The 20,436-nt window shown below is 41.1% G+C and overlaps 2 protein-coding genes across 2 annotated transcripts in view; both read left to right on the top strand.

Moving 5' to 3' along the window:
- The window catches only part of LOC143301908 (forkhead-associated domain-containing protein 1-like), an 88,362-nt gene extending 86,059 nt beyond the window's left edge, over positions 1 to 2,303 (top strand). The window contains exon 29 of the mRNA XM_076616351.1: positions 2,208 to 2,303. Coding sequence (XP_076472466.1) covers positions 2,208 to 2,240 — 33 coding nt within the window. The 3' untranslated portion in view covers positions 2,241 to 2,303. The remainder of the gene's footprint in view (positions 1 to 2,207) is intronic.
- Positions 2,304 to 14,018: 11,715 nt separating this feature from the next.
- The window catches only part of LOC143301955 (phosphatidylinositol 4,5-bisphosphate 3-kinase catalytic subunit delta isoform-like), a 51,250-nt gene continuing 44,832 nt past the window's right edge, over positions 14,019 to 20,436 (top strand). The window contains exons 1-4 of the mRNA XM_076616431.1: positions 14,019 to 14,127; positions 14,951 to 15,164; positions 16,225 to 16,320; positions 17,584 to 17,716. Coding sequence (XP_076472546.1) covers positions 15,027 to 15,164; positions 16,225 to 16,320; positions 17,584 to 17,716 — 367 coding nt within the window. The 5' untranslated portion in view covers positions 14,019 to 14,127; positions 14,951 to 15,026. The remainder of the gene's footprint in view (positions 14,128 to 14,950; positions 15,165 to 16,224; positions 16,321 to 17,583; positions 17,717 to 20,436) is intronic.

Here is a 20,436-nt window from a genome sequence, read left to right as displayed (position 1 = left end):
CCTGTGGCAACAAGAGAGTTGTCCTGGCAATGACCAAGAGAAGCGACTGTCATCACTGTAGACCAGTTTGGTAAGAGGGGATCTCACCCACGCTCACCCAGTATTTTCTCCCTCTCCTTGAGCGATGGTATCAGCGCCAGTCAGTTGGATGAGATGATAAACCCTATTCCTGTTTTTTGCAGCATGTAAAAGAACCCATGGCAACAAGAGAGTTGTCCTGGCAAAATTTTTGCAGAAACGACCGAGAGAAGGGACTGGAGACCAGTTTGGTAAGAGCGAATCCCACCCACACTTACCCAGTATTTTCTGTAGACTAGTTTGGTAAGAGGGGATCTCACCCACACTTACCCAGTATTTTCTCCCTCTCCTTGATCGTTGGTATCCGACGGGCGCAATAGCCGAATGGTTAAAGCGTTGGACTTTCAATTTGAGGGTCCCAGGTTCGAATCTCGGTGACGGCGCCCGGTGGGTAAAGGGTGGAGATTTTTCCGATCTCCCAGGTCAACATATGTGCAGACCTGCTAGTGCCTGAACCCCCTTTGTGTGTATACACAAGCAAAAGATCAAATACACATGTCAAAGATCCTGTTATCCATGTCAGCGTTCGGTGGGTTATGGAAACAAGTACATACCCAGCATGCACACTCCTGAAAGCGGAGTATGGGTGCCAACATGGTGGGGTTAAAAACGGTCATACACGTAAAAGCCCACTCATGTATATATGAGTAACGACCAAGAGAAGGGACTGGAGACAAGTTTGCTAAGAGGGAATCTCACCCATGCTTACCCAGTATTTCGCCCCTCTCCTTTAGTGATGGTATCAACACCAGTCAATTGGATGAGACAATAAACCATAGTGCTGTTTTGCAGTGTATAAAAGAAGCCACACTTGGTCAGAAGGAATCCCACCCACACTCACCAGTATTTTCTTTCTCTCCTTGAGCGTTTCTATCAACACCAGTCAATTGGATGAGATGATAAACCCTATTCCTGTTTTTTGCAGCATGTAAAAGAACCCATGGCAACAAGAGAGTTGTCCTGGCAAAATTTTTTTGCAGAAACGACCAAGAGAAGCGACTGTAGACTAGTTTGGTAAGAGGGGATCTCACCCACGCTCACCCAACATTTTCTCCCTCTCCTTGATCGTTAGTATCTGACAGGTGCAATAGCTGAGTGGTTAAAGCGTTGGAATTTCAATCTGAGGGTCCCGGGTTCGAATCTCGGTGACGGTGCCTGGTGGGTAAAGGGTGGAGATTTTTCCAGTCTCCCAGGTCAACATATGTGCAGACCTGCTAGTGCCTGAACCCCCTTCATGTGTATACGCAAGCAAAAGATCAAATACACATGTCAAAGATCCTGTTATCCATGTCAGCGTTAGGTCGGTTGTGGAAACAAGTACATACCCAGCATGCACACTCCTGAAAGCGGAGTATGGCTGCCAACATGGCGGGGTAAAAACGGTCATCCATGTAAAAGCCCACTCGTGTACGTACGAGTGAATGTGGGAGTTGCAGCGCATGAACGCAGAAGAAGAAGAAGAGGCTTGTTATCCATGCTAATCAATTGGATTAAACGATAAACCATGGTCCATGTTTGCAGCACATTAAAGAGCCCACAGCAACAAGATTGTTGTCCTGGCAAAAATTTTTGCAGTAAGATCCATTCTGGTATACAGGGGAATGCATGCACATGACTGAAGCCTGACTGAACGACACAAGAAATAACTGATGAGTGCCCGTATGATAATGATATTGATATCTTCTTCTTCTTCTTCTGCGTTCGTGGGCTTCAACTCCCACGTTCAGTCGTATATATGTGAGTGGGCTTTTTACGTGTATGACCGTTTTTACCCCGCCATGTAGGCAGCCATACTCCGCTTTCGGGGGTGTGCATGCTGGGTATGTTGGGTATGTTCTTGTTTCCATAACCCACCGAACGCTGACATGGATTACAGGATCTTTAACGTGCGTATTTGATCTTATGCTTGCGTATACACACGAAGGGGGTTCAGGCACTAGCAGGTCTGCACATATGTTGACCTGGGAGATCATAAAAATCTCCACCCTTTACCCACCAGGCGCCGTCACCGTGATTCGAACCCGGGACCCTCAGATCGAAAGTCCAACGCTTTAACCATTTGGCTATGGCGCCCGTCATGATATTGATATTAATCGTGGTCCTTAACACATAGTGTGTTTGTGTTTTAGGGCCTGGAGAGACCGGTGGAAGTTCTGGAGTGAAAGGCATCGCAGCTGCAGTGGACAACACACTGTTGTGTTTTCTGATCACACACACACAAACACACACACACACACACACACACACACACACGCACACATGCATGTACACACACACACACACACACACGGCATTATTTTCAAATGAGAAGGATCACCGTAAACCTCACTTTAGAAACAGAACTTCCCACATTTTGTCTGACGCATTTTGACATTCATCTGCAGTAGTTTTGTACATTTTGCTGTGTGTATTTGTAAACCGTGTTGAGTGTCTGTTGTCGGTTGTAAAGATGAATGATGCCCACTGTTTATTGTAAACATGTTGGATGTCTTTTGCTTGCTTTAAACGTCAGTTTGTTTCGAACATGTCTGTTGTTTGGTTTTAACAAGTCTTGTTTATTGAAAACATGCCATTTTTTTCAAACATTCCATTCTTTGAAACATTTCATTGGTTTTTTTGTTTATTTTTAGACATGTCTGTTGCTTGTTTTAAACATGTCTGTTTTTAAACATATCTATTTGTTTTGCTCATGTCTATTTGTTTTGAAAATGTCTTTTGGTTGATTAACTGTCTATTGCTTGTTTTAAACATGTCTGTTGTGTGTTTGAAACATTCTGTTGTTTGTTTTAAACACGTCTATTGTTTGTTTCATTTCCGTTGTTTGTTTTAAACATGTCTGTTGTGTGTTTGAAACATTCTGTTGTTTGTTTTAAACACGTCTATTGTTTGTTTCATTTCCGTTGTTTGTTTTAAACATGTCTGTTTTTAAACATGTCTGTTGTTTGTTTCATTTACTTTGTTTGTTTTAAACATGTCTGTTGTTTGTTTCATTTCCATTGTTTGTTTTAAACATGTCTATTGTTTGTTTCATTTCCGTTGTTTGTTTTAAACATGTCTATTTGTTTCATTTCCGTTGTTTGTTTTAAACATGTCTGGTTTTAAACATGTCTATTGTTTGTTTTTTTGTTTCATTTCCATTGTTTGTTTTAAACTTGTCTATTTTTTGTTTCATTTCCGTTGTTTGTTTTAAACATGACTGGTTTTAAACATGTCCTGTTGTTTGTTTTAAACATGCCTATTGTTTGTTTTCAGTATGTCTATTGTTTGTTTTAAACATGTCTCGTTTTAAACATGTCTGTTGTTTGTTTTAAACATGTCTATTGTTTGTTTTAAACATGTTGACTATCTATGGCTGAACTGTGATTGAACTGTGGGTCACACATTGTGTACTCTTCACTGTGATAATGATGACTTTAAGCGTGGTGCCCTCATATTGCCCACTTTAGTTACTGATGTCAGTCTCTCTGTCTCTTTCCTCCTGTTTGTGAATCTTTGTGATGTGTGAGTGTGTGTGTATGATTCAGCACTTCGAAACACACATGCCTGCATGCACACACATACACACACACATGCACGCACGCATACACGTGTGGCAAAGTCCTACCTTTGTAAATTGCATTAAGAAATGTGTTGACAGTGTGTCAACAGAATTTTATCTGTATCTGTCTTTGTCATAAATTGCTTGCCATGAAATCCACTTCCATGTTAGAAAATGGCGACTGTAAATTTATGAATGATGCAAACCTGGATACATGTACACCGAATTTATCTTCATCTGTCTTGGGTCATAAAGTGCATGCAATGAAATCCACTTCCATGTTGAAAAAGGAGACTGTAAATTTGTGAATGATGCAAACCTGGTTACCACATCTGCACTGTTTGATGGTGAAGTGCATTCCATGAAATCCAATGCATGTAGGAAACGGAGACTGTAGATTTGTGAATGATGCAAACCTGGTCATTACGTCTGCATACTTTGCCATGAAATCCACTGCATGTAGGAAAACGGAGACTGTAGATTTGTGAATGATGCAAACATGGTCATAACATCTGCGTACTCTGCCTTGAAATCCACTTCCATGTAAGAAATGGAGATGGTAGATTTGTGAATGATGCAAACATGGTCATAACATCTGCATACTCTGCCTTGAAATCCACTTCCATGTAGGAAAATGGAGACTGTAAATTTGCAAATACTGCAAACTATGGTCACTATGTCGACAAAGTTTCATGGAGAAGATCACATGATATACTCAGCCTTGTGGAGCAGAGGTTGTACTGTTGAGTGTCGCAACGTACAGTTTGTACAATGCGTGTACACCCAGTGATCACAAGTCTTTTCTGAACATTTTTTTCTGTCTGTAATGTAAGTGTCAGTGTGTTCCCTGCCTGTGTGGATTACATGCTTACTCAGTCCTCTTCACTCCCACTGGAGCATAAGGCGCCAGCATATCTTCTCCAGTCATTTCGGTCTTGAGCAAGCCGGCTTATGTTGTTCCAGGTTGTGCCTGCCATTTTCATCTCCTCTTCCAGAATTCTTCTCCATGTACCCATTGGTCTGCTGTCTTTTTTGTCTATTTTTGGGGAGGGTCTTTTTTGTGTGTGTGTGTGCACTATCTGAGGGCAGTGCAAGCTGTATGGGAAATGATGTTCACAATATTGTGTCCGCTGTGTTCTGATCTGAGAAGTGTACATGCGTTTTCAGAGTTAGTTTGTATTGTATTTTTGCAGGGGGTTTTTTTGTTTGTTTTTTTTTGTTTGATAGTTTGTTGAAGTTTTGTTGCTTATTTGTTTTGTTTTGGGTTGTTGGGGTTTGGGTTTTTTTGTCTTTTTTTGTGGGGGGTGAGGGGATGTGAGGAGGAGGGGGGGTCCCTGAAAATTTTAAAAGGAGATTGACTGTGGCTGTGCTGTTGTTACCTGTTAACCTATGATAGAATTGTTGTAGTGTTGTGGGGTACCAAAAAAAAAAGAAAAAAAGAAAAGAGTATTGGGTCAGGGGACGTTCTTTGATTCGTGGTGGTTGAAGGGAAAAGCACACATCAAAATTAAACCAGACGAAAAAATTGTCATGACAGTGTTGTCATGTCAATACATCTTTGGTCTGTCTTGACACAGATGCTGTTGTTTGTTCATCAAATTTTACACCCCCCCCCCCTTTTTTTAAATTTTTTATCGGATATTTGACAATAAATGTTGCTTTTTGTACAACTGATGCTGTGCCTTAATAATGTATAACCCGTATGTACAAAACGCCCTGCAGCAGACACTTGATTAACTCTGTGGTTGTAGGTATGAGGTATGTACAAAGTGACGTCACTGATGACATCATCAAAAGGAGGGGAAATAACTCTCAAAGGTTGAAAATTCACACATTTGATCCAGAGCGGTATATCTCCAGATTGCTTTCGGGCTGATTGTTCTTGATACTGATTTACAACTTGAAACACCACTTTCTACTGTTTTTTTGTTTGTTTTTTTGTTTTGTTTTTTCTTGGCACTCAAGGTGTTAATCACAGTCATATCCTTCTTCTTCTTTGTTCTTTGTTATTATTGTTATTATTATTACAACTACCTTTTTATATATTATAATTATTATTTATTTATTTATTTATGTAAGCTTATCTGTTATTTATTCCCCCCCCCCCCCCCCTTTTTTTTTTCTCAAGGCCTGACTAAGCGCGTTGGGTTACGCTGCTGGTCAGGCATCTGCTTGGCAGATGTGGTGTAGCGTATATGGTTTTGTCCGAACGCAGTGATGCCTCCTTGAGCTACTGAAACTGAAACTGAAACTGTTCGTGGGCTGCAACTCCCACGTTCACTCGTATATACACGAGTGGGCTTTTACGTGTATGACCATTTTTACCCCGCCATGTAGGCAGCCATACTCCGCTTTTGGGGGTGTGTGCATGCTGGGTATGTACTTGTTTCCATAACCCACCGAACGCTGACATGGATTACAGGATCTTTAACGTGCATATTTGATCTTTTGCTTGCGTATACACACGAAGGGGGTTGAGGCACTAGCAGGTCTGAACATAATTAATTATGTTGACCTGGGAGATCGGAAAAATCTCCACCCTTTAACCCACCAGGCGCTGTCGCCGAGATTCAAACCCGGGACCCTCAGATTGAAAGTCCAACGCTTTAACCACTTGGCTGTTGCGTCCGTCACAGCCATATCCAAAATTCAAAGTGAGTTGTTTTGTTGTTGGGGTCTTTTTCTCTTTTTTTTTCAGCTCAGAGAGGAGAATCTCTGCATTGTTTTTGTTTCTCTAACCACGGTTAATTCACAAATTAAGGTGATTTTGGACGAGTGGTTTGTAAGTTTGGACTGATGACGACTCCTGTTTGGTTGGTTTTTCTTCTTTTTTTCTTTGACGCCCGTTTTCCTCCACCCCCAACCCCCAGAAACATCTTGCCTGCCCCCCCCCGACCCCACCCACCCACCACACCCCCCAACCCACCTACCTCTTTTCTCACTCTTTGTTTCTCTCTCTCTTTCTCCATCTCTCTCTTTCACTCCCTCTCTCTCTCTCCCTCTCTCTCTCACCCCCTCTCTCACTTTGTCTCTCTCTCACTCTCTGTCTCTCTCTCTCTCTCTCTCTCTCTCACTCTTTGTCTTTCTCTCTCTCTCCCCTCTCTCTCTCTCTCACCCTCTCTCACTCTGTCTCTCTCACTCTCTGTCTCTCTCTCTCTCACTCTTTTTCTTTCTCCCTCTCTCTCCCCTCTCTCTCTCTCTCACCCTCTCTCACTCTGTCTCTCTCTCACTCTCTCTCTCTCTCACTCTTTTTCTTTCTCCCTCTCTCTCTCTCTCACCCTCTCTCACTCTGTCTTTCTCTCACACACACTCTCTCTCCCTCTCTCTCTCTCTCTCTCTCTCTCTCTTTCTGTCTCAAATTCTGTGCTTTTTCTTTCCTCTTCTTTTAAAATTCTGGATAAATGTTTTTTAACAAACCTAGGGTAAGTTGTCAAAGAAGACCTGACTGAGGTGTTGAATTGATGCAAAGGGGATGGGGGAGGCATCTGCTCATTTCTTTTCTTTCTTTTTTTCTTTCTTTTTTTTTAGTATAGTTTTCTTTTCTTTTCTTTTTTGTATAGTTTTTTTTTTTTTTTTTTTAAAGCAGATGTTCAGCTCATCATGGATCAGCCAGAATGCTATGACACACCCTTGAAACTGAAGCTGAAATGCTGGACAGGCTTGACAAGAAAACATTAGTTGGTGGAGGTGGTTGTGGTGGTGATGATGAGGGTGGTGGGTGGTTTTTTGGGTTTTTTTTAATTTTTTTTTTTATTCGTTTCTGCTGTTGTGTCCTTTGTACGTAAGTGGCTGTACATAATTACAGAGGGTTGCTGTGTACTGCTGTGAACGGGCAGACAACTTGTATGTCTCATCACGGATTATATGTTTTTAGTGCAGCTGTGTTTGAACATAATTATTGGTGTCATCTCTTAGGGTTTCAGTATTGAACATTGCATTACTGGGGGGATGGATTCCTCCATTCTCTCTCTCTCTCTCTCTCTCACACACACACACACACAAACATACACAGCACACACACACACACACACACACAGAGCACATACACACAGCACACACACACACACATAGCACACACACACACAGCACACACACACGACACATGCGCACACACACACACACACAGCACGCACGCACACACACACACAGCACACACACATGCACACACACATACACACAGCACACACACACACAGCACACACACACACACAGCACACACACACACAGCACGCATACACACACACACACACACACAGCACATACACACAGTACACACACACACACACAGCACACGACACATGCACACACACACAGCACACACACACACACACACACACAGCACACACACACACACACATCATGTCACCCTCCTTCCTCTCGTTACCTTGAAGATGTACGCCAATATTTATATTCCTTTTATCTCTTGTTAGTAATATATTTTATTGATAATTATTGTTCCAGTCAAAGATCCTGTTTAGTTATCGGAAGATTTGGGTATATATGAGGAAGGGTGTATTTTGAAATAAAAATGTTTGTAAAGCTTGATTTTTTTTTTTTTTCATCTATGATGCTGTGTGAGTGAATTGTGTAACAGTTATATGCTATGAATGTTGATTTCACATTCTTAATCAGATCAGGTGGTTGGTTTGTTGGGGGGAGAGGGGTGTGTGGTTTTTTTGGGTTTTTTTTTTTTTTTTTTTTTTTTTTTTGGTTGTTATTTTGTGTGTGTGTGTGTGTGTTATTTTTTTGTTTATGTTTTTTTGTTACGTTGTTGGGTTCTTTTTGTGTGTTTTTTTGTTGTTGTTTTGTTTCTGTTTTTTGCTTAGGTCTGCCGTTTTCAGTGCAGGTCAAGATAAAAACTTTTCCAACAACTCACCTTTTGTTTTCATGGACGTTTCCAGCATTGTACAATGCAATGTTTGTGCTGTCAAAGTGGAAAGGAAATAGTGTAGTTGTCTGTGTCTGTGTCAAGCGTCTGTGTGCGAGTGTTTGAGTGTGGCTATGTGTGTGTGTGTGTGTGTGTGGCTGTGTATGTGAATGCCTGAAGGTTCCTTGTGTGTGTATAGCTTTTGTACCAGGTGAAATAGAATTGTTTTGTTCAACGAACAAATTTTGTGATCTCAGTTGACCCGAGTTTATCTTTTATGCCGTCCAGGATTCTGTTGTTTACCCTGTGTGTGCGCGCATTTGCCTGTGTATGTGGGTGCATGTTTGTGTGTGTACAGGTGTGTGTGTGTGTGTGCGCGTGCATATGTGTGTCTGCATGTATGTGTATGCGTGCGTGTGTGTGCGCGCGTGTGTGCACTCTGTAGGTTTGAATTCATTTTCTTTTGGTCTTGTTATGTGGGTTGTTTCAGTTAATTGGTAATTAATTGTTCTCTCTCACTCTGTCATTCATCCCCCCCCCCCTTTTTTTTTTAATGTGTTTTTCAATGCTACATTGTCATTATATGACCCTGTTACATACATGTTTTATCCATCAATTTCTATATCATTTTGGTTATTCATATTTGTGTGTATTTAATCATCCTATCAAAGGAAATAGTTCCAGATAATCCTTTGTGCATACTTCTGTCTTTGGATTAATATAGATATGTTTATATTTTGCATGTATTTCAATATATACGGTTTAGTAGTTGTTTGGTGGTTGTTGTTTGGTTGGTTTTTTTGGGTGTTTTTTTTTTTTTTAAAGAACTGAATGTTTGAAGACCTGGAGTGTAAAGTCTAGAATTCTATGCATGTATCATAATAATAGTTGCATAACAGTACTTGTGATATATTTGGGTTTGATGGGTTGTTGTTTTTTCTGATTGCAAACAAAAAAGTTCTGGGGATGTTTTGATATGATGGAAAATAATTCTGACAAGGGACTAATGCATATGTCAACACCACCTACCTGCTAGACACATGGTTTGGTGACCTGCCTGATGTGCTGTATGTCTTGGGAAATTTTGTGTGTAGAAAAAAACTCTTCACCTGTAACTGTTTCATTGTACTGTAAACACACACACACACACACACACACACACATGCACGCACAGACACACACACACACACACACACACAGAGGACTCACAGACACAGACACATGCACACACAGACACACACACACACACAGACGACTCACAGACACAGACATGGGACACAGACACATGCACGCACAGACACACACACACACACACAGAGGACACTCACACACAGACACACAGACACACACACAGGACTCACAGACATGGGACACAGACACATGCACGCACAGACACACACACACACACACAGAGGACACTCACACACAGACACGGGACACAGACACATGCACACACACACACACACACACAGAGGACTCACAGACACGGGACACACACACACACACACACACACAAAAGAAAAGAAAAGAAAAAAGAAAATCCAAGATAGCATGATTCTCTGATCATTGGCAGTTGTTTCTCCTTCATTCTGTTTTCTTGGTTTTAGTCTGCTTCCCTCCCCCTTACCGCCCCCCCCCCCCCCCCTCCCCCTCACACACCCTATGCATTGTACGGTCTGTGTTGTATGTCTGTTTTGGGGGGGTTGGTTTGGAAACTATTGGTAGTGGTATGATGCTGTCTTCATACAGACAATGCAAAAAAAAAGATCTGACATGCCTTTGGAGGATTTTTTTTTTTTTATGTACAAATTAAACAGCTTTACTTTCATGACTATACTGGTGCCTGTTTGTGGTCAACGTTTGTGTGTTTTCAGTGCATGAAAGAGAGAGAGAGAGAGAGAGAGATACTTCAGACACTTAAGACAATTTTTATTGACATTGTCCTATCTACAGCCCTTATGGAATGCAATTCTCAATTGCAGTGGCAAGTGTACTTAACAGAAGAAAAACAAACTTAATAATCCATAAAGCACATTTTGTTATTAAGCTATTCAAGAACCAAGTTAGTTAATCGTTTATTGATGCATGTGCACAATGACAGGCACATACGCCATCTCTGACCACTCTCTGTCGCCTCTGTCATCAACAAAACAAACACACACACACACACACACACACACACACACACACACACACACACAGAGAGAAAAGAAACAAAGACAAACAAAGTTGGCGTTGCACTGAGCCATTGCACTCTCCCTATGGAGGGAAGCCTGAATTTCAGACAAGAGAAATTTGTTGTAAAAAGAAGAAGTAGGATACAATGAAATACAGTATGATACAATGGGGTACTATACAATACAATACAGTACAATACAATACACACACACACAGAAATCTGCTGTGACAAAAAAAAAAACAACAAAAAAAGTAATACAGTACAGTAAAGTGCAGTACAATACAGTGCAATACAATGCAAGACAATACAATACAGTGCAATACAATGCAAGACAATACAGTGCAATGCAAGACAATACAGTGCAATACAATACAGTGCAATACAATACAGTGCAATACAATACAATACAGTGCAATACAATACAGTGCAATGCAAGACAATACAGTGCAATACAATACAGTGCAATGCAAGACAATACAGTGCAATACAATACAATACAGTACAGTGCAATACAATACAGTGCAATGCAATGCAAGACAATACAGTGCAATACAATGCAAGACAATACAGTGCAATGCAAGACAATACAGTGCAATACAATGCAGTGCAATGCAAGACAATACAGTGCAATGCAAGACAATACAATACAGTGCAATGCAAGACAATACAGTGCAATGCAAGACAATACAGTGCAATGCAATACAATACAGTGCAATACAGTGCAAGACAATACAATACAGTGCAATACAATACAATACAGTGCAATACAAGACAATACAGTGCAATGCAAGACAATACAGTGCAATGCAAGACAATACAATACAGTGCAATGCAAGACAATACAATACAGTGCAATACAAGACAATACAATACAGTGCAATGCAAGACAATACAATACAGTGCAATACAATACAATACAGTGCAATGCAAGACAATACAGTGCAATACAGTGCAAGACAATACAATACAGTGCAATACAATACAATACAGTGCAATACAAGACAATACAGTGCAATGCAAGACAATACAGTGCAATGCAAGACAATACAATACAGTGCAATGCAAGACAATACAATACAGTGCAATACAAGACAATACAATACAGTGCAATGCAAGACAATACAATACAGTGCAATACAAGACAATACAATACAGTGCAATGCAATACAATACAATACAGTGCAATGCAAGACAATACAATACAGTGCAATGCAAGACAATACAATACAGTGCAATGCAATACAATACAATACAGTGCAATACAATACAATACAGTGCAATACAATACAATACAATACAATACAGTGCAATGCAAGACAATACAGTGCAATACAATACAATACAGTGCAATACAATACAGTGCAATGCAAGACAATACAATACAAGACAATACAGTGCAATACAATACAATACAGTGCAAGGCAATATAATACAATGCAATACAGTATAATGCAGTACAACACAACATAGTACAACACAATACAGTACAACAACAACACAACATAGTACAACACAATATAGTACAACAACAACACAACATAGTACAACACAATATAGTACAACAACAACACAACATGGTACAACACAATATAGTACAACACTCTACAGTACAGTACAACACAACACAGCAAATTACAATAGAGCACAACACAATACAGTACAAAATAGTACAATATGATACAGGATAATATAGTACAACATAATAAAGTACAGAATAGTACAAAACAATACAGTGCAGCACAATATATATGTATATATACATGTGTACACACACACATATATATATACATATATATATATATATATATATATATATATATATATATATATATATATATATACAGTGCCATACCAATATGACTCCATGCTGATCAAATTCGTGTACCCTCCACACCACACTTTGTGATGCAGATTCTAGGACTCAGAACCCTTGTGGTGATGGCGTTCAACACTCCTCTCAGTTTAATTAAGTTTCAAGGAGGTGTTGAAAGTGTGTGATTCGCCACTCCACTTCAACTTAAACAACAAACAATCTCTCTCTCTCTCTCTCTGTCGATATATATATGCCTTGAGAACCTACCCCAATAGTAACAAAAGAACTGAGTAAATAACTGTAGTAACTATAACTACACGCAGACAGACAGACACACACACACACACACATATATATACATATGTGTATATATGTGTGTGTGTGTGTGTGTGTATATATATATATATATATATATTTGTGTGTGTGTGTGTGTGCATGTTGAGAGACAGAGAGAGAGAAACACAGAGAGAGAGACAGCATAACTAGCTAAAAACAAGTACGATTATGGTCAAACAAGTCTGTCATTATAAGACCACTTTGCAAAAGTTAGTTCAATCAACAACATCCACACATAAAAATGTGTGGGTGTGGAAGGGGTGGGTGGGTGGTTGGGGGAATGGATCTTTGAATCATTGGAAGATAACAATAACTACAGGGAAACCATTGTGGAGAGAGCCAGTTGCGTGCAGCCCAGCCACCGTGACAGCCCTCTTGTCCCTCCCCACGGGCAGTTCGTGAGTTTGTTCCCTTTGAACCCGATCGAAAGACCATGCATCTGACGCTATATAGTATTTTCTTCGTTTTTTTAAATTTTCAATATATAAAATGGCGTGCAGGTCGGGAAGGAGTACTACTTACCGTGCATTTGATCCAGTTTCGTGGCAAAAGGAGTGGTCTTAGAGCTTAGCTGAGGGTTGCATTCGACTCAGCGCATCGAAGTCAGTCTAAAACACCTTCTACTTTTTCATTTTAACGGCCCCTGAGTTTAGTATTCTAAACTGCAGGATTACCATATATATATATATATATATATATATATTAAATGAATCAAACAAAGTTCAAAACCAACACCTGTTTCGTTGAACAACCAAAAAAAAAAATTTTGAAAATAAAAAATCAGAATTTTCGCTGCTACCCAGCAGCTTGGTCACAGACTCCGCTCATTAAAGATGACGTAATGTTATTTTTTACGTCATCTTTCTGACCTTTTTCTTTAAAAAAAAAAAATCTTTTTGATTAGAGGCCTTTAAACACCGCCTCCTGCCTCACACAGAACATCATTTGGGTCTCAGTGAGCCACTGGCCTATGATATCCTGAAATGGTTCAGTACGGGTGCTCTCCTGTCTTCCGACGTACATGATACAAATACAGACACTGCCAGAATCGAGTCAATCAGGAAAAAAGAACGTTGTCCAAGTCTTTTTGGAGGGGGAGGGGAAAGAAAGAAAGAAAAAAAGAAAGAAAGAAAAAAAAGTTGGGGGGTAGGGGGTGGGGGTGGGGCAGTTTAGGAACGGTAACTCTCATGGCATCCGGGGAAATAAACAGACGAGGAAGTTCTTAGTTTGGAAACACTTAACTGGCCGCAAAAAGTACGTTGACTATGGGATAACTTGATGTTTTGTTCGAGGAAAGACCTTTTCTGGTTGATTCAGTAAGTATATTATAAATACATGTTACATGAAAATGGTTTGGAGATATTAAGTTGTTTTAAATACGTAAAACGATGAGTAAAACTTACGCTTTATTTTCGATTTGATATTGAGCCACGACGCAGGATCACAGAAAACAAAGTATTAATAATGATTATGAAAACAGGGTTGATTCACGTTGAATCTATTGTTTATGACCATACTCGGTTGGGTTTCTTTTTACACGTGTCACAGCAGAGATTGGATGTTTACATTGATGTTTTAAAGAGATCTATTTTAAGTACTAAAATTGTGAGGAGAGAAAATTATTTTTAAAAAACAACGAAAAACAAACAAACAAACAAACAAAAAAAAGAACGAGAGAGACCAAGATCTGTTATGCAACAGGATCTTCCTTCACTGCGTCCTTTATCTCTATAATTGTTGCAACCAATCAGTTCTTTCTGTGATGTGCAGTTTGTAGTGCATACCATCACAGTGTGCGTGTGTGTGTGTGTGTGTGTGTGAGTGACTGACTGACTGTGTGTGTGTGTGTGTTTGAGTGAGCTGGTGAGCAAGTGAGGAGATGGAGATACTAGAGAGAAAGAGAGATTAAGAGAGAGAGACAGAGACAGACAGAGAGAGAGAGCAGGCCCAGAGAACTGATGGAATATAATGTAAGACTAAGAGCGCACATGTCATATATATTGACCAGTATAAAAACCTTAAAATGTGATATTTCTTTTAGCTGTTAGTTTTAATTGATTAATGAACCAATTTTCCTCCACAAAATGCCTTTTGTCGTTTCGACGACACACAGGCAGTCTTTTGCAATTTCCCTTTCAGTCCTTCAAGCTGAGGAAGGATAAAACTTTGAAAAGAGAATAGACCTGCGTTCGGCTGGAAAAAGACAGACACAGACATGTCAACTGTACAACTTCCGGACATTTCTGTGGAGCTGGATGCTACGGGTCACCTGTCAGTGGACTTTCTGATGCCCAGTGGTATACTGGTTCCCCTGCTGGTGGATTTCTATGCTTCACTCGATCTGATCAAGAAGGTAATCATGAAAAAAAAAAAATCTTTTTAAAGATAGAAATGAGAAAGACTTCATTTTGTAGATTATGTGATTAATCAAGTGTCATTGTTGTATGTGGGCGTGCAGGGGGAGGGGGGGGGGGGGAGGAGGTGTGGGCGGTGCGTGTGTCTGTGAGTGTGTGTGTTGTTTGTCTGTGTGTCTGTGTCAGTGTGTGTGTCAGTGTGTGTGTGTTGTTTGCCTGTGTGTCTGTGTCAGTGTGTGTGTCAGTGTGTGTGTGTTGTTTGTCTGTATCGGTGTACATGTGTATGTGTTTGTATGTACATGTGTATATTTGTGTGTGTGTGTGTGTGTGTGTGTGTTTAACACACATAATATACTAGATAGAATGTGCAACTCTACTTCTTTTTCCACCCACCTCCACCCCATTTGTCACACACACAAAGTCAGTTCAAGAGAGAAAGCAACATTTGCATTGGTTCAAGTATATAATATAGTATATAATATCAAGCTCCTATTATATTACATTATTAGTTGCAACTGGCAGCTGGATAAAAACAAGCATAATGAGTAAATGTGAAGCATGTATGTATGGTGTGTGTGTGTGTGTGTGTGTGTGTGTGTGTGTGATGCATGTGTGTATGTGAGTGCAACACTCATTTATAGAAAGAATGTACAACTCTGCTTCTTTTTCCACCCACCTCCACCCCATTTGTCACACACAAAAAGTCAGTTCAAGAGAGAAAGCAGCATTGGTATTGGTTCAAGTATAATATCAAGCTCCTATATTTATATTACATTATTAGTTGCTAATAGTAGCTGAATAAAACACATAATAAGTGAATGTGATTGCCAGAATGGATGTGTGTGTGTGTGTGTGTGTGTGTGTGCAACACACATGTATGGAAAGAATGTGCAGCTCTACTTTTTGTTAGTTGCCAGTGGTAGCTGAATAAAGTGCATAAGTGATTGTGATTGCCAGTATCATGGTATATATATATATATATGTGTGTGTGTGTGTGTGTGTGTGTATTACACCCACATATATGTGCACATTTTATAGCTGTGTTTTTGGTGGTTTCAGTCTCTATGGCGTGAAGTGGTCAAGTACCCTCTGTGTGCCCGGTTGAAGAGAGAGGATTCCTACTGCTTTATGTTTGTCAATAAATTGGGGGAAAAGGTCAGTGTGGCTTTTTAAACTGGATTTGGATTCAAAGTGTGGTTGGGTGGTGGTGGTTGTCACACACAGTTTCTTCGTTGTTGTCTTGTTCATCATTTATCAGATCAGGTCAAGAATTGTGACTGACATCCTGACCTGTAAGCTCTGTCTTATCTTAATGAAGTGACAGCCCTTCACTGGCATCCTAACTTGTTAGCTCTGTCTTATCTCAGTGAGGTAACAGCCCTTCACTGACATCCTGACCTGTACTCTCTGTCTTATCTTAATGAAGTGACAGCCCTTCACTGACATCCTGATCTGTGAGCTCTGTCTTATCTCAGTGAGGTGACAGCCCTTCACTGACATCCTGATCTGTTAGCTCTGTTTTATCTCAGTGAGGTGACAGCCCTTAATTGACATCCTGACCTTTGAGCTCTGTCTTATCTTAATGAAGTGACAGCCCTTCACTGACATCCTGACCTGTAAGCTCTGTCTTATCTCAGTGAGATGACAGCCCTTCACTGACATCCTGACCTTTGAGCTCTGTCTTATCTTAATGAAGTGACAGCCCTTCACTGACATCCTGACCTGTAAGCTCTGTCTTATCTCAGTGAGGTGACAGCCCTTCACTGACATCCTGACCTGTAAGCTCTGTCTTATCTCAGTGAGGTGACAGCCCTTCACTGACATCCTGACCTGTAAGCTCTGTCTTATCTCAGTGAGGTGACAGCCCTTCACTGACATCCTGACCTGTAAGCTCTGCCTTATCTCAGTGAGGTGACAGCCGTTGACAGCCTCATTGTGTTGCTGTGTGTGTACATGAAGAAAGTGTGTAGCTGTGTGTGTGTGTGTGTATACTGGGAGAAAGTGTGTCATTGTGTGTCTCCCTGTGTGTGTACTTTTGTGCCGCTTATGCAATCAGGCTAAAGAAGATGAAATCCATTTTTTGTTTTGTTGCCCTGCTTTTCATGATCTCAGAGGGAAATTAATTAATTCGAAGTATTATGCAGAACTATGTCATTTTAGGCTAAATATGTTAATGTCAACAAGAAATGAGACAGTTCTTTTTAATTTAGCTATGTATATTTATGAAGCAAGCAAGAGGCTGCGCACTGCAGTCTCTTAATATTTGTTTGCAGACCTTATGTCTGTTAACTGTTACCTTTGTTAATGAAAATGATGTATTATGTTCTTTTGTATTAGCCCCTTCAGTATGGGGCCAAGGCCTTTATCTGAATAAACATCTGAATCTGAATCTGAATCTGAATCCCTGTGTGTGTGCAGGAGGAGATACTGGACGAGAGTCAGAACCTGAACGATGTGCGGCCGTTCTGGCCAGTGCTCAAGCTGGTTGAGAAACGAGGCGACAAAACGTCCAAAACCATCGACCGTCGTGTCAACAACCTGATTGGCAAAGGTGAGGCCTTCTCTCGCGGCTAGTCACGCTGAGAACTGAGAAAGGTTAAGTTTGGAAGAACGAATAAAAAAGACAGGGAGGTTTGGGGGGGGGTCGGGGTGGGGGCTTTGATCCAAAACATCGACTGTCGTGTCAGCCTCATCGGCCAAAGTTCAGGCCATCCTCTCGGTGGGAATGCTAAGAACTAAGAAGAAGGTGTTGCGTTAAAGTTATGAGGGACCCTGGGGACACAATGCTTTTTTTGAATGGCAAGACGATCGTGAAGAATGACATTGATATTTTCGAATGAAACGCTCATTGCTTTTTCTCTCTCGTCATTAGTAGTTCTTGGGTTCTCCTCAATCATTGACCTTGTCTTGGACACCCTCTCTTGAGTGATGAGGGTTACTAGACGACCACAAGGGCCATCATCTCCCAAAACAATGTGACAGACTTAACAAAGCATTCATTGAGCAGTGTTGCCTGGCAGGAGTCACAATGATAATGATAATAAGGATAGATAGTACTTGTACGGTGCAAACTTCCCTTGTAATGGGCTCATGAAACAACACATATACAATAGTGCATAATAACATACCTCTGCAGATGAAAAAACAACACATATATTTGTATTTTTGTATTTGTATTTCTTTTTATCACAACAGATTTCTCTGTGTGAAATTCGGGCTGCTCTCCCCATGGAGAGCGCGCGCTACACTACAGCACCACCCTTTTTTTTTTTTTTCTGGCATGCAGTTTTTTTTGTTTGTTTTTTTGTTTGTTTTTTGTTGTTGTTCCTATTGAAGTGGATTTTTCTACAGAATTTTGCCAGGAATGACACTTTTGTTGCCGTGGGTTCTTTCACGTTTGCTAAGTGCATGCTGTACATGGGACCTCGGTTTATCATCTCATCCAGTTGACTAGTGTCCAGACCACCAGAAAATATCGGTGGCTGAGCCGTGATTCAAACCAGCGCACTCAGATTCTCTCACTTCCTTGGCAGACGCGTTACCTCTAGGCCATCACTCCACATGGTGCTCTAAGCACCATATATATGTGTATCTATACACCAAAACAGTACTACAGATAGCAGGTGTGAACAGTCACTCACACACACACACACACACACACACATCACACACAAACATCCACCGACAGACACACACACACTACATAATGACTTCGGTAGAGGGCAAAGTGGGGAGGGCGAAGAATGCAGACAATTCGCTGTGCTTCATCACACCCAAAGGCCTGTTTTGAACAGATGGGTTTTCAAGTTTGTTTGGAAAGAGGACAGCATTGTTAATAGACGGAGATCCAGAGGAAGATAATTCCAGACAGAAGGTGCTTGATACTTAAAGGCCCTTTGGCCAAATATCTTTGAAGAGGTTTTTTGGGGGGGACTCGAAGGAGGTTTTCAGCAGAAGACCTTAGAATCACGCTGTGAAAGGGCCACGTTTCCTGCTGGGGGGCCATCACTGTTACCCTGCAAGTACAATGGTTTTGCCGTCCTGGGCAGAACAGGTTTCCGAAAATCAAGTGATACTTGAGGTCATAGCTTTAACATTTGAAATATTGTATGACGTAAAATGTGTGTCTTTTGTTCCTGTATCTTTTTTTTTTCTCTGTTCAGCTACACAGTGTGTCCTTTTCGTGTTCAGCTATACAGTGTGTCCCTCTCGTGTTCAGCTACACAGTGTGTCCCTCTCGTGTTCAGCTACACAGTGTGTCCCTCTCATGTTCAGCTACACAGTGTGTCCCTCTCGTGTTCAGCTACACAGTGTGTCCTTTTCGTGTTCAGCTACACAGTGTGTCCCTCTCATGTTCAGCTACACAGTGTGTCCCTCTCGTGTTCAGCGACACAGTGTGTCCCTCTTGTGTTCAGCAACACAGTGTGTCCCTCTCGTGTTCAGCTACACAGTGTGTCCCTCTCATGTTCAGCTACACAGTGTGTCACTCTCGTGTTCAGCTACACAGTATGTCCCTCTTGTGTTCAGCTACACAGTGTGTCCCTCTTGTGTTCAGCTACACGGTGTGTCCCTCTCATGTTCAGCTACATGGTGTGTCCCTCTCATGTTCAGCTACACAGTGTGTCCCTCTCGTGTTCAGCTACACGGTGTGTCCCTCTTGTGTTCAGCTACACAGTGTGTCCCTCTCATGTTCAGCTACACAGTGTGTCACTCTCGTGTTCAGCGACACAGTGTGTCCCTCTCATGTTCAGCTACACAGTGTGTCCCTCTCATGTTCAGCTATACAGTGTGTTCCTGTTGTGTTCAGCTACACAGTATGTCCCTCCCATGTTCAGCTACACAGTGTGTCCCTCTCGTGTTCAGCTACACAGTGTGTCCCTCTCGTGTTCAGCTACACAGTGTGTCCTTTTCATGTTCAGCTACACAGTGTGTCCTTCTCGTGTTCAGCTACACAGTGTGTCCTTGTGTTCAGCTACACAGTGTGTCCCTCTGGTGTTCAGCGACACAGTGTGTCCCTCTTGTGTTCGGCTACACAGTGTGTCCCTCTTGTGTTCAGCAACACAGTGTGTCCCTCTTGTGTTCAGCTACACAGTGTGTCCTTGTGTTCAGCGACACAGTGTGTCCCTCTCATGTTCAGCTACACAGTGTGTCACTCTCGTGTTCAGCGACACAGTGTGTCCCTCTCATGTTCAGCTACACAGTGTGTCCCTCTCATGTTCAGCTATACAGTGTGTTCCTCTCGTGTTCAGCTACACAGTATGTCCCTCCCAT

Source organism: Babylonia areolata, chromosome 28, assembly GCF_041734735.1.
Source record: "Babylonia areolata isolate BAREFJ2019XMU chromosome 28, ASM4173473v1, whole genome shotgun sequence".
Classification (NCBI taxonomy): domain Eukaryota; kingdom Metazoa; phylum Mollusca; class Gastropoda; order Neogastropoda; family Buccinidae; genus Babylonia; species Babylonia areolata.
This window is presented reverse-complemented; position numbering and strand designations above follow the sequence as displayed.